Here is a 14,602-nt window from a genome sequence, read left to right as displayed (position 1 = left end):
ACTCATAATTAAATTTAGATTTATATTTAAATTTTAATTTACTTAATAGGAAATGCTATGTAACATATATGTCAAAAATGGACTTTGTGTAGGTTTGAAGGGTAATCCATATTTGTAAAACAAAAATGTGCATGGAACTGAACTTAGAAAAAGAGGGTGTGCAACCTATATCTAAAACTTCTCTTTCCCTTCCTCATTACTCAAAATCAAATTAATTTTAAATAAATAAATAAATAACAAAATATGAAAGCAATTTTTTATTATACTTTTTAATTATAAGATAATTTTATTTATCTAAATGTAACAACAATCATACAAAAAATATCACATGTTTCTTTATTTAGTAAATTTTTTATTATAAAATGTTTAACAATTTCTTCATTTTTAATCTTATTGGATCATCCTTACTCTTCCGCTTCAATCTACAATACAAAATACAAAGTATTCTCCATCCCTTGTAAGCTTTGTCTTCCACTCAAATTAAAGAAAAGTATAAGTTCATCAATATGAACTTTGCATTAGGTAATCTTGTTTGTTTACGGAGGTGCATACTCAAATTAAAGAAGGATTCTGGATTTGAACTATTTTTTTTTTTTGATTTTAATTAGGAGTAAGTTATTGAGGTGATGTAAAAACTTTTGGTATTTTGCTTCATCTTCCTCTTTAATTAATTTTTATCATACAAGAAAATGTAATATAAAGGAAGTTAACTTTATGTCAATTTAAAATTAAATTATGAATCAATGAGTGTTTTGGGTGACAGAAATGAGTTTGCTTAGTACTTACAATGGTTTAATAAGTAGTTGTTGAACAATTGGAATGTAAGAACTGCATTGTTCATACGGGCACTTGAAATGAAATTTGGAAAATTTTGTTGAATGGTCGTAGCGTATTTTGTTTAATGGTTTGATTGTGAACAGTACTTTTTTTTTTTCATTTAGAGAGTTTATACGAAGAGCTAGAGTTTACACTGTTCAATAATTTTTGTATGAATATTTTGGATGACAAATAATAACATAAGTTCATTTAAAGAGAAAGACAACTTTTAAGATTTGAATCATGCAGTAAAAAAATATATGATATTCATGTTTATAATCAAAGAGGACAAATAAAACCACTTTTATAAATATTGTCATAACATGTTCTTGTTTAGACGGAAAATTTCTGCATTGATTGAATACGTGTATGAGTATATATATATAAGGAATATTTAACTTTTTCAATTGGATATGTCAATGTACATATTTACTCATCTCAGTCCTCATACTGGCCATAATACTTATCCCGCCATATCTCTGTCCCATTTAAATTATTAAAATACTCATAGGATATTAAGTAATTATATATATATATATATATATATATATATATATATATATATGCAACATACTTTCTATTTTTTATTTCTTCTAATTGTTTGGTTTGTCGTGAAATTTATCCTCATCATCAAGATATTTTTCGTCTTGTAACAACTTTATGCAATTATGTTTAATTGATGTGTGTCAATTAAATATTTTGTATGTATCACATTTAAATATTTTTACCTTTTTTTAATATTTTTATTTATTGTATATTTTGTTTTCACATGAGAATATTTAATCTTCTTAATTTAAGTGTTCAATAACATAAATTTTCATTTACTAAATAATGTAAAAACATGTAACTTCTTTATCCTATTATTATTAATTTTTATTTTCATTTAAATAAAGTCCTTTTGCTTTACTACAACAGCAGGAATGCATCTAGTTTTTAAACTGTAAATTTTACACTTAGCACAAATTTTTGAAGGTTTTTTATATTAGCTTCTTATCTATTTCAATTTTGATCATGTTTGAATTTTAAATTAGAAATAAAAATATTAAAAAAATAAAAGACATGAAAAGTGTTAAAACATTTATTTATTTTAAAAAACATATAAGATGCATGTTAGTAGTATATGGAGTTTTAAAAATAAAACACATTTTTAGGCATTTTCTTTAACTTTCATGTCTCTTTCAATATTTTCTTCCATCAGTGTTTCTAAATTTGATGTTTTAAAAAAATATTGATAATTAATTCTTAGAAATGATTTTGTATCAATATAAATTATTTCTCATGTATAGAGATGACAAATAAATCATTTTTGGGTATTGACCGAACTCGTTCCCTTTTTGACGGGAAATCCTCACATTGACTGGTATGGCGAATCCCTGACTTTTTCAATTGGGTATGGGGATGTACATATTCCTGCCATAATACCCGTCCCCGTTTAAATTATTAAAATATTCATAATTAATTAAATAATCTTATATATATATATATATATATATATACTTTCTATTTTTTATTTCTTCTAATTATTTGCTTTGTCATGAAACTCATTTGTATCTCCACTATATTTTTCATTTTATCATAACCTTTATGTAATTATGTATTATGTTAAAATGATGTATGTCAATTAAAAAAAATTATGTCTCACGTTTGAATATTATTTTTTAATATTTTATTTATTGTATATTTTCCTTTCACATGATAATGTTTAATACTCTCAGTTTAAGTATTTAATAGCATAAATCTTTCATTTACTAGGTAATATAAAAAAAAAAGTTTTAACTTGTTATTATTCATTTTTGTTTCATTAAAGAACTCTTTTGTTTCGCTAAAACAATTTTTGTTATTTATCAACCATTGAGTATATATGTTTGATATTTGAAAAGTTTTCTTATATTTCTAAGTTATTTTTCATCTTATCATATCCTTAATTATACATTTGCTTTTTTTTTTGTGCGATTTCTTTCAATAGTCTCTCAAATTATTTATAAGATACACATTTTTTAATTTTTTAATATTTTTATTTGTTATTTATTTTCATTATATGGAATACTATTTTGATATATTTTCTCTAATTATTTTTTATTTTATATCTCATTATTAATCACACTATAATTGTTTCACTGTATATTGTATAAATAACTTGTATTTATTATAATATAAAAATTTAATGTAATTGTCATGAATATTTTTTTATCACCATCCAACATATATTGGAGTTCAAAAGATACGAGATCTATGTTAAAATTTTATTATTATGTTTATTATTTGTTTTTTGCGTCCTTTTTATGAAGTGATGTATTGTAACTTTTATTAGTGTATAAAAAAATATTCATTAGAATTTAAAAAATTGAAGTAAACAAATATTTAAAATATATTTTAAATTGAATATTTGTTTTCCTTTTATATTTTTTAAAATTTTTAAAATTTTATCGACTAGGTTTCATTAATGCTTGCAAATTTAATAAATGTTTTGGTTCTCATAAGATTTTATCCGGTATTCTAATAAAAAATGTAAACAATTATAATTTATTTCAAAGTATTTGATATCGAAGAAACAACCACCCTCCTAATATTGAATATTTAATAATATTATGTTTTGTACTGTAATTTCTTATTATTTTATAAAAAATAATTAAAATTAATACTGAAGTAGTAATAAAACGAGTACGGGTATGAGATTATACCCGTTACCAAGTGGAGATGAGACAAAAGTTTAATACCCGTTGAATTTGGTTATAGGAGTGAGGATGCATTTGTTTTTTTACGAAAATGAGTATAGAATAGTGAAATCCGTCATCGTCCACCCCATTGTCATAGTTACTCATATAGCTAAAGTATAACTAAAATATTTAAAAATAGTTCTTATTTCATTTAAACATGGTTAATATGGAGAAGTAGATTGAATATTTCTGTAAAACTATATATTAATGATAAAAAGTATACTTAAATGGAACTAAAGGATAATATTATCATTTTGAGACATATATAACAAAACTTGTTGGTTTTTATAATATTAATCTAAAATTATATAGGAAATAATTTTTTAATTAGTTGACAAATTCTTGTGGATAAAATATCAAGAAACACAAATTTCTAAAATTAGAAATTAGAAAAGAGAAGTAATAGTTCTTCTAGATCTGTTACCCACCATAAAAAGATCACTCCAGTTAAATATTAACAGAAAATTTGTCTATATTTTTTACTAATGTCATACATAGAAAGAATAGAAAAATGTTCCATCATGACGATAAAGTATTAATGAAGTGACTGATATAAATAGAAACATATTAACTGAATCATGTAATCTTCCACCAATAACTCTTCCCACTTCTCTCACTCTTTTCTTCCTTATTTGGTTTGCTCTTCATCTCTCTTGAGCCAGCCATGGCACACAACACCGACATGCCACCTTCTTCTACGTCACCTCAACACCATGAAAGAGACAATGCCAACCAGAAGGTTCCCTTCTACAAGCTATTCACTTTTGCAGATCATCTTGACGTGGCCTTCATGGCCATTGGCACAATCTCTGCCATGGCTAATGGCTGGTCGCAGCCTATCATGTCTGTCATTGTAGGAAAGCTTATCAACACCTTTGGCTCCACCGATCCATCAAATACCATCAAAGAGGTTTCTAAGGTATATGTGTGCATGCAATGAAAGTTTTTTTTTTTCTTTTTATAGTATCTGCTCCAACGGGATGGGGAATACTCATAACACAGACAAGAATGGTTCTTTATGATTCTTTATGGTTCAAAATAATCCTGGTTATGTAGAAGGGTAAGAAGGAGGACCATTGAACACAGTCTTGGTCTTTATATGCAAAAGGGTTGTTTTCCTTGATTACTACATGCAAAAAATATTACTACTCTAATAAAATTACAAATTTGGCATTACGTCTAAAGTAACATTAACTTTATGTTTTGGTACTCTTATTTCAAATTTCAGGTTTCGTTATTATTTGTATACTTGGCTATTGCGAGTGGAGTTGCCTCGTTTCTCCGTAAGACGGCACACGCTTCTTTTTCTGTTTATTTATTTCTTAGAGACTATATATTATGTTGTGTTAGTTCAGTGTCAGATAATTGCAGAATTTTGATATCAGGGTTACGGTGGTTTTGTTAAATGTTGCAGAGGTAACATGTTGGATGGTGACAGGAGAAAGACAAGCCGCGAGGATTCGAGGTTTGTACTTGAAAACTATATTGAAGCAGGACATTGCTTTCTTTGACACTGAGACAACAACTGGTGAGGTTATTGGGAGAATGTCTGGTGACACTATTCTCATTCAAGATTCCATGGGAGAAAAGGTATCATACTCCAAGATAATCTCAATTGTTATTATGGGTCATGGTCTGCAAGTATTACGTTAACTAGTCGAGAAAATTTAAACATCGATAATAATGATGAAAAAACACTGGCAACATAATATTGAAAAGAACAATGACAAACTAATTTATGCTAACGATTTTTTTTTCTGACTTCTCATCCTTTGTACTTACGATAAAAAATTATATTGATAGGTTGGGAAGTTTATACAACTTGCTTCAACTTTTATTGGTGGCTTTGTGATTGCCTTTGTAAGAGGATGGCGACTTACTGTTGTTTTGGTCGCATGTATACCATGTATTGTTGTTACTCGTGGAATTCTGTCCGTGTTGATGAGCAGAATGTCAAGTCGTGGCCAAGCTGCTTACGCAGAGGCAGGAACTGTGGTTGAACAAACAGTGGGAGCTATTAGAACAGTAAGTCACAGTCACACAAATTAGTTGTAGAAAAAAAAAATGAATGATTTTTATCTAACCATTGTCCTTGAATTTCTTCTGCAATGTAACTAGGTGGCATCTTTCACTGGTGAGAGAAAAGCAATAGAAAAGTATAATATCAAGTTAAAAATTGCTTATAAAACTATGGTTCAACAAGGGATGACCTCTGGTTTAGGAATGGGGTTACTTTTGTTGATTGTCTTCTGCACCTATGCACTTGCAATGTGGTATGGTTCTAAACTGGTTATTGAGAAAGAATTCCAGGGTGGAACCGTCATCACTGTAATAATAGCTCTTATGACTGGCGGAACGTAAGATTTTTTCTGGATTTCACATAGCTTAGCATTCCTAATGAAGAACTGAAACCTGATTAATCTTTCTAACATTCGCAGGTCACTTGGTCAAACATCTCCTTGCCTAAACGCATTTGCCGCAGGACAAGCAGCAGCATATAAGATGTTTGAGACAATTAAAAGAAAGCCAGAAATTGATGCTTATGACACCAATGGTGTTGTCATGGAAGACATAAGGGGGGATATTGAACTAAAAGATGTTTACTTTAGCTACCCTGCAAGGAAAAATGTGCAGATCTTCTCTGGATTCTCATTATATGTTCCCAGTGGCACAACTGCTGCTTTAGTGGGTCAAAGTGGAAGTGGAAAGTCTACTGTGATAAGCTTATTGGAAAGATTCTACGATCCTGATGCTGGAGAGGTACTGATAGATGGCGTCAATTTGAAGAATTTTCAGGTTAGATGGATAAGAGAACAAATTGGGTTGGTTAGTCAAGAACCTATTCTGTTTGCAGCAAGTATCAAAGAGAACATTATGTATGGAAAAGAAGGTGCAACTGATGAGGAAATTAAGTCAGCAATAACACTTGCTAATGCCAATACGTTCATTGACAAGCTGCCTCAGGTGTAATAAATGTTCCAAAATCAATTCTCGTTTTAGGTTGCTTTCTTTTATTAATTCTATTAATGTGTTTTATTCTGCTAGTAGGGCCTTGAGACAATGGCAGGCCAGAATGGGACTCAACTTTCTGGTGGGCAAAAGCAGAGAATTGCAATTGCAAGGGCAATTTTAAAGAACCCAAGAATCCTTCTTCTTGATGAAGCAACTAGTGCATTAGATGCCGAGTCCGAACGTGTTGTTCAAGAAGCATTAGAACAAGCCATGTCAAAAAGGACTACTGTAGTTGTTGCACATCGCTTGACAACAATCAGAAATGCTGACACCATAGCGGTGGTTCATCAAGGAAAAATTGTGGAGCAAGGTTAAACGTGAATCAATTGTTTTTTTCTTTATGTGTGTATGTCAAAAGTAGTTTGGGTCCATTTTCTATATCATGTTAACTCATTGTCGCAATCTATGAAAGAAAATTCAATTTTTTGAGACATCTTGGAACAAGGTGTTCACTTTTGACGCTTGGTTTTATTTGTAGGAACTCATGATGAGTTAATCAAGGATGTTGACGGTGCTTATTCTCAGCTTATTCGCCTACAGGAAGGAGCTACGGAAGCTGAGGGTAGCCATAATTCTGAAGCAGAGAAGTCAAGTAACAATGTTATTTTTGATAGCCACATAGCTAGATCTTCCACTCAGAGACAAGTTTCATTAAGAAGAGATTCATCTAGTAGACACTCACATAGCTTTACTCTTTCTCATCGAAGTGGGGTACATGAATCTGTAGAAATAGAAGATGGGGATGTTGAAAAAAGTAAAGGTGATGCTAAGAAGGTTTCTTTGAGACGTTTGGCCTACTTAAACAAGCCTGAAGTTCCTGTGTTAGTGCTTGGATCCGTTGCTGCAATAATAAATGGTCTTGTCTTCCCTATGTTTGGCTTCTTGTTTTCCTCAGCAATATCTATGTTCTTTGAACCTCCAGAAAAACAGCGGAAAGATTCTAGGTTCTGGGCACTTCTATATGTGGGTTTGGGTTTAATTACTCTTGTGGTCATACCTGTGCAAAATTACTTCTTCGGCGTTGCCGGAGGAAAATTAGTAGAAAGAATTCGTTCACTGACATTTGAAAAGGTTGTCCATCAAGAAATCAGTTGGTTTGATGATCCTGCAAATTCAAGGTATTTTAGTAAGATATTTTAATTATTATGTGTTGCAATTTCTTATACTCGTCAACTAAAGGATATGAATCACTTTCCAGTGGTGCAGTTGGGGCAAGGTTATCTAGTGATGCTTCAACAGTGAAAAGTCTAGTTGGTGATACACTGGCCCTCATTGTGCAAAACTTATCAACAATCATAGCTGGTCTAGTTATATCATTCACTGCTAATTGGATTCTTGCTTTCATTATTCTGGCTGTGTCACCCTTGGTCCTTATGCAAGGATTTCTTCAGATGAAGTTTCTTAAAGGATTCAGTGCGGATGCCAAGGTTAGTTTTACTTTCAGTTTTGTTTGAAATTATGCATTATGGAATATGGATGGATATCAAGAGAATCTTTTGACTGCTGTGTAGGTAAAGTACGAAGAGGCAAGTCAGGTGGCAAATGATGCTGTTGGTAGCATCAGAACTATCGCATCATTTTGTGCCGAATCGAAGGTGATGGATATGTACCGTAAGAAATGTTTAGAGCCAGAAAAACAAGGTGTTCGGTTGGGGCTTGTGAGTGGTGCAGGATTTGGTTTCTCTTTTTTGGCTCTGTACTGCACAAATGCTTTCTGTTTCTACATAGGATCTGTTCTTGTGGAACATGGGAAAGCAACTTTTCCAGAGGTTTTCAAGGTGAAATAAGTCAACCAAAACCTTTCGCTCCATGTTTATTTTGATGTTTCTTTTGATCTAGTTCTCACCACAAAATTTGTGCAGGTCTTCTTTTGTTTAACAATAACAGCAATCGGCATTTCCCAGTCTAGTGCCTTGGCACAAGACACCAACAAAGCCAAAGATTCCGCAGCTTCAATATTTAACATTCTTGACAGTACACCCACCATTGACTCCAGCAGCAATGAGGGTAGAACACTAGAAGCCATTTCTGGTGATATTGATTTTCAACATGTCAGTTTTAGTTACCCAACTAGGCCTCATATTCAAATTTTCAAAGATTTGTGTCTAAACATTCCAGCTGGAAAGGTAGTCAACTGATACTTGGATATTCCAGTAATTAAGCTTTTGAGTTGTACAAATAAACTTTATCTGGGAACATGTAATGTAGCTACATTGTTGATATGAATGTGTTTGCAGACTGTTGCCTTGGTTGGAGAAAGTGGCAGTGGAAAATCAACAGTGATCAGCCTCTTAGAGAGATTTTACAACCCTCACACTGGACGTATACTACTGAATGGAGTGGATATAAAAGAGTTCAGACTAAGCTGGTTGAGACAGCAAATGGGTTTGGTTGGTCAAGAACCTATTCTCTTCAATGAAAGCATTCGTGCCAACATAGCTTATGGAAAAGAAGGAGTTGCCACAGAGGAAGAGATAACTGCAGCAGCCAAAGCATCCAATGCAAACCAATTCATATGTGCTCTTCCCGAAGGCTATGACACCCTTGTTGGAGAAAGAGGCACACGATTTTCAGGAGGACAAAAGCAGCGCATAGCCATTGCAAGAGCCATGCTGAAAGATCCCAAAATCCTCTTGCTTGATGAGGCAACTAGTGCACTTGATGCCGAATCAGAGAAAGTAGTTCAAGAGGCTCTAGATAGAGTGAGTGTGAATAGAACTACAGTAGTAGTAGCTCACCGTCTCACAACAATTCGAGGGGCTGATATAATAGCTGTAGTGAAAGATGGAGCGGTAGCTGAGAAGGGAACACATAATGAGTTGATGAAGATTATTGATGGAGTCTATGCATCATTGGTCGCTCTACATACGACTGCATCTTAAATTTCTTATCAAGCACCATTGCTTGGAAAACAGTTGGTTCCTAGAGACATGATCTTCTCATTATTTCAAATTCTCGAACTAATAAAAGTAGAGGATGTGAATGTCTATGATTAGAAGGGAGTAGTGACGTTTTATAACGTTAGAGAGAAAAAATGACATTCTTTGTCATTCAAAAACACATAAAAGATGTTTTAATAACATGTTCAGGTACGATGATGGGCTGATTTGTCTTTGAATATGATTTAGAGTGTTAAATGTGATAATATTCAGCATCAAATACGACAATTGCTCGGTTTCTCTTCACCATTCTTCTCTTTCCATGTTAGTTCTATTTTTTAATGAACTTATGAAGCATCTTATAGTATAAGTTTGTTTTCTCTGTAAGAAACTCTATACAAGCATCTCTACTCTTTCTTGCACCGCTATACCTATGCTCACGGATAATGTAGCTTTTTATATATTTTTGTGTATTTATTGTCATGAATAAATTAATTCTTTTTTAATTTTTATCTATATTTTGTATTGTTTTGTAAAATAAGTTAATAGAAAGCATTTGTAACAGAGGAATTCATAAAACCTGACTCTGAACCGTGCTGAGACAATGCTTATCGGTGGTGTCAATGACATATCGAAAAAATGGATATTTAATCTTGCTTCTCACAAAAATTTAAATCATTCCTCATTTTGTACCATAGAGAAAGACATTCCTTCGTCAAATAACTCAATGAATGATTTGACAATTTTATGCATTTGAAAAATATATATTGATATTAATATTATTATTAATGACTTTTCATATAATCATGTTAATACAATATAATGTATCACGCCATTAGCAGCGAACTCGCAATATTTATACTGGTAGTTACTCAAAAATTAAAAAATTAATGACCTTAGTGATAATATTTTATTTTGTAGAACATGTGTGTATTCAGAGTCTCTTAGAACTGTACATTTATTTTTCCATTTAATAAGGCAATCAACTTAAATAATGTTACGATTTTCAACATTTTACCAACTAAATTTTAATTTAGAAGATGTTTTTAAATAAGTTTTTACGAAAACTTAAAATCTTCCAATTTTCGTCGTTATCACCACCAATCTACACTCACTTAATTAGATTCTTACTAATGATAAAAAACCCAACATATCATCAGCTAGTATTTGATTATAAAGAGAAACTTTATGCCCCCCCTAGTTATTATTAGCAAATATACACTCTTCCAATTATTATTGATGTTTTATTTTTTGTTCTGAAATAATTGTCCTTTTAAAAGTTGAAAGACTTCAATTATGTTCTTGTTCATTAGATACTATAAGTAATTACTGTAAAACTGAATATTAAAAAAACCACTGTAATAAAAATTTAATAATACTTATGGAAAATTTCTCTCCAGAATCTGGGAAATGATCTTTATATGTGTTTACAAGACTTTAGAATGAATTTTCAAGTCATTTAAGAAAAAAAGAAGTGAAGAAGTTGCAAAATTTGATGCTATCTAGTGACGTGTAATGTACATGGCACTGGCATTTTTCTTCACACTATGATTGACTAATATGGAGAGATACCAATGAAGCATAAACTCCATCGATCTTCATCAACGCTTCATGGTTCCCCTTCTCAGCAATGACCCCATTTTTGACGACTGCTATAATGTCAGCACCTTTAATTGTTGGAAGACGGTGAGCTACCACAACGGTAGTTCTATTAACACTGACTTTATCAAGAGCCTCTTGAACCACACACTCAGATTCTGCATCAAGTGCACTGGTTGCCCCATCCAGCAAAAGGATTTTGGGGTCTTTCAGAATGGCTCTTGCAATGGCTATGCGCTGTTTTTGTCCTCTTGACAGTTGTGTCCCTCGTCCTCCCACAGGGGTGTCATAACTATGTGGAAGAGAGCATATGAACTTGTGTGCATTTGCTGCTTCTGCTGCTGCAACTATCTCTTCCTCTGTCGCACCTCCCTCTTTACTATAAGCTATGTTGGCACGAATACTTTCATTGAAAAGAATAGGCTCTTCACCAACCAAACCCATTTGTTGCCTCAACCAACTCAGTCTCAAGTTTTTTATATCCACTCCATCAAGTAGTACACGTCCAGAATCAGGGTTGTAAAATCTCTCTATGAGGCTGATCACTGTTGATTTTCCACTCCCACTTTCCCCAACCAAGGCAACGGTCTACACAGACATATTTCAACAAATTATTAGATTTGTACAACCCAAAAGCTTAATAATTAGATATGTTACCATTCAATGCAAATTTTTATTACCATATTATCGAGATGAAACTAAAAGACAACATCAAATGCACCTAACAAGTTATACCTAAGTTTTGTTCTTAATGATTAGTGGTTACCTTTGCAGCTGGCATGCTTAGACACAAATCCTTGAAGATTTGAATGTCAGGCCTTGTTGGGTAACAAAAGCTGACTTGTTGTAGTTCAATATCACCTTTTATGAGGTCTAGTGTTTTGCCCTCATCACTGCTGGAGTCAATCGCTGATTTGGTCTCAAGAATTTTGATTATTGAAGTTGCAGAATCTTTGGCTTTGTTAGTATCTGGAGCCAAGGCACTACTCTGGGAAACACCAACTGCTGTAACTGTTAAGGCAAAGAAAACCTGCATAAAATCTATAGTAAGAACTATATCAGAAGAAAACATCAAGTTAAGGTGGACCGTTACATTACAATGACATACCTGGAAAACTTCTTCAAAGGTTGCTTTACCGTCTTGCACAAGAAGCGATCCTACGTAGAAACAGAAAGCATTTGTGCAGTATAGAGCAAGAAAAGAGAAGCCTAGTCCTACACCACTATAAAGCCCCAAACGAACACCTTGTTTTTCTGGCCCTGAACATTTCTTCTTGTACATATCCACCACCTTTGGCTCAGCACAGAATGATGCAACAGTTCTAATGCTACCAATAGCATCATTTGCCACCTGACTTGCCTCTTCATAATTCACCTATACAACTCAAAGGAAACTTGTCAATATGTGCCTACTTTCTCATTTCTGCGGATGGAATCAGCAAAACAGAATTTAGACCAACCTTTGCATCTGCACTGAATCGTTCTACGAACTTGGTCTGAAGGTATCCTTGTAGAAGCAACAAGGGTGACACAGCCAGAATAACAAAAGCCAGAATCCAATTAGCAGTGAATGCTATAGCTAAACCAGTTGTGATTCTTGCTATGTTTTGCACAATGAGGGATAAGTTGTCACCGACGAGACTTCTCGCTGTTGAAGCATCAGTAGCTAGCCTTGCACTAACTGCACCACTGCATGGAAATCCATTTTTTTTTATTTTTTTGAGTTAGATGAGTTGAAGGAATTAATATATGACATGATTGCATGTTTATTTTGTCTTTTATAATTGGAAGTAATTATCACCTCGACATACCATGAATTTGAAGGATGATCGAACCAACTGATTTCTTGGTGCACAACCTTATTAAATGCCATTGAACGAATTCGCTCTATAAGTTTCCCACCTGCTATCCCGAATAAGTAGTTTTGCAACTTGGCCATTTGTATGCCATTGCCTCCAATCATCTAAAATGGAGTAGTTTAAAGATTTGACCCATGCTTGAGTTGCCAAGAAAGCAATCAAAAAGTCATGATCGCCACTGTCAGCAATATAGAAAAGTTATCTGGTATGTGAAATTCAAACTACTCAAACCTTATTCAATATATGGAGAAAGAATATCGACCTGTATATGAGCTATCGATAGCCCATTCTACTCAGATTGACGTGATACTCAAAACTGCTTGGGATATCTCTCTTGTGAGGTATATCGAACGTACAACGACGCCATTTTCCTATGCTTCCCTGCACCATGCAACCAAGATTTATGTTATATATGAATTTGTATATGCATTTGAATGTGGGAAATTTACTGTCATTTGTATCAACTACACCTGACGGATATGTAATGCAGTGCGAACATTATCATCATTGGCCCAGAAACCGCAGAGGAAGTATACATAACTCTGGATGGTAGTTCACAAAAGGTGTGTTAAACAACCAATGCATGTTATAGCAAATATATCACTTTACAAATATGCAAAGAAAAAAAAAAACATTTGTGATTGAATGAGGCATGAAGATTACTCGACAGTTTAAGGATGGCAATTTGAGACGAGTGTTTAGGAAATTCGTGGTGGGATATTTCTTAATTAGTGATCTCCTCCAAGATGTTTCACTATCAAGCCACTCAAATGATGGGTCCAAAATACAGGATCTCTTAATTCCTGATAAAGCCTATAACAATGAAACAATTATTGACATTGTGATTTTTTGTTATTAGAGATTCTACAAATGAAAATCTTGCAAGTAAAGATCAAATAAGCGTACCTCGTTGAATGACTCGATATCTCTAGAGCATAATACATTTTTGACGTGTACTTTTATGTACTCTCCTCTACAATTTTTTTGTAATGACTTTTCATTGTAACAAGAGAGTTTAGTTAGCATTTGATTTTCTTCAACAGAGTTTTTGATGAGAATGAAATTACCTCATATAATTCATCGAAAATAAGTCCCATTCCATCGATCATTAAAGTCGCTTCCAGTAGTAGCAGCATTCCCTAACAGGTATCCCTAAAGAAAACAAAAAACATTTTAGGATAAGTACATTGCGTTTGTTTATCTTCTTATTTTTTTCAAATTTCGCCATACAGAAATATATTTTTAATTATTTTGACAAGGTTACCCTCACACCTCTTTAATTGTTTGAAAAATATTTTAATATGTACCCTGTAAAAACAGTGACGAACATTTTATTTTTGTATCAATACACATCTTTGACAATTGAGACATGCTACACAAGGTATTGTAGTCAACTACTCAAATCTCACTTTAAATTGGTCAAATTTGTGTTTAATATTAACTAACTACTTGGAATATATGATCAAGCAGTGAGCAGTTTTAGTATTTGCAGGAGATCTCACATCCGAATTTCCATGGTTTTTTAATGCAATCAATCATTGTACAAAACAAATTAATGTATGTGAGAAATTCACTCCTAAACTTCTGATTCTCCTCACAGAAACATTGTAGTAATAATTGTGGAAAAATGTATACCCAACGTCAAAGAGATACTTTAAGATGCTAACCTGGAGATTTATCCATGGTTGTACCCCTTTTTCATTTGCTGAAAACAAGAGAA

The 14,602-nt window shown here is 32.7% G+C and overlaps 2 protein-coding genes across 2 annotated transcripts; one reads left to right on the top strand and one right to left on the bottom strand.

Annotated features, from left to right (window-relative positions):
- The first annotated feature begins 4,120 nt into the window (after window positions 1–4,120).
- On the top strand, window positions 4,121–9,812 carry LOC114187396 (ABC transporter B family member 9-like). The gene is made up of 12 exons (XM_085674641.1): window positions 4,121–4,452; window positions 4,762–4,816; window positions 4,948–5,123; window positions 5,337–5,558; window positions 5,652–5,890; window positions 5,972–6,497; window positions 6,582–6,855; window positions 7,024–7,663; window positions 7,744–7,972; window positions 8,057–8,323; window positions 8,408–8,671; window positions 8,783–9,812. Exons 1-12 carry the CDS (start codon window positions 4,198–4,200, stop codon window positions 9,425–9,427), a joined length of 3,792 nt encoding a protein of 1,263 aa, XP_085530767.1. The 5' UTR covers window positions 4,121–4,197; the 3' UTR covers window positions 9,428–9,812.
- Window positions 9,813–10,781: 969 nt separating this feature from the next.
- LOC114186571 (ABC transporter B family member 9-like) lies at window positions 10,782–13,059 on the bottom strand. Its single transcript, XM_028074518.2, has 5 exons — window positions 12,835–13,059; window positions 12,484–12,712; window positions 12,132–12,398; window positions 11,790–12,053; window positions 10,782–11,611 (listed from the first exon to the last, which is right to left on the bottom strand). Exons 1-5 carry the CDS (start codon window positions 12,984–12,986, stop codon window positions 10,970–10,972), a joined length of 1,554 nt encoding a protein of 517 aa, XP_027930319.2. The 5' UTR covers window positions 12,987–13,059; the 3' UTR covers window positions 10,782–10,969.
- Between the last annotated feature and the right edge of the window lie 1,543 nt (window positions 13,060–14,602).

The sequence above is a fragment of the Vigna unguiculata genome, chromosome 6, assembly GCF_037176805.1.
Source record: "Vigna unguiculata cultivar grain cowpea cultivar isolate G323 ecotype 2 chromosome 6, ASM3717680v1, whole genome shotgun sequence".
NCBI classification, from domain to species: Eukaryota; Viridiplantae; Streptophyta; class Magnoliopsida; order Fabales; family Fabaceae; genus Vigna; species Vigna unguiculata.
The sequence above is the reverse complement of the archived record's forward strand: the minus strand, read 5'-3'. Positions and strand labels throughout refer to the sequence as shown.

Bases quoted from the DNA above. Each gene is read 5' to 3' on its own strand.
- LOC114186571 (XM_028074518.2), bottom strand. From the start codon at position 12,986: ATGATTGGAGGCAATGGCATACAAATGGCCAAGTTGCAAAACTACTTA. The intron at 12,713-12,834 runs GTATGTCGAGGT...ATTTCCATGCAG, and splicing joins GATCATCCTTCAAATTCATG to TGGTGCAGTTAGTGCAAGGC. The intron at 12,399-12,483 runs GTTGGTCTAAAT...TGAGTTGTATAG, and splicing joins GATTCAGTGCAGATGCAAAG to GTGAATTATGAAGAGGCAAG.
- LOC114187396 (XM_085674641.1), top strand. From the start codon at position 4,198: ATGGCACACAACACCGACATGCCACCTTCTTCTACGTCACCTCAACAC. The intron at 4,817-4,947 runs GTAAGACGGCAC...TAAATGTTGCAG, and splicing joins TGGAGTTGCCTCGTTTCTCC to AGGTAACATGTTGGATGGTG. The intron at 5,891-5,971 runs GTAAGATTTTTT...TAACATTCGCAG, and splicing joins GCTCTTATGACTGGCGGAAC to GTCACTTGGTCAAACATCTC.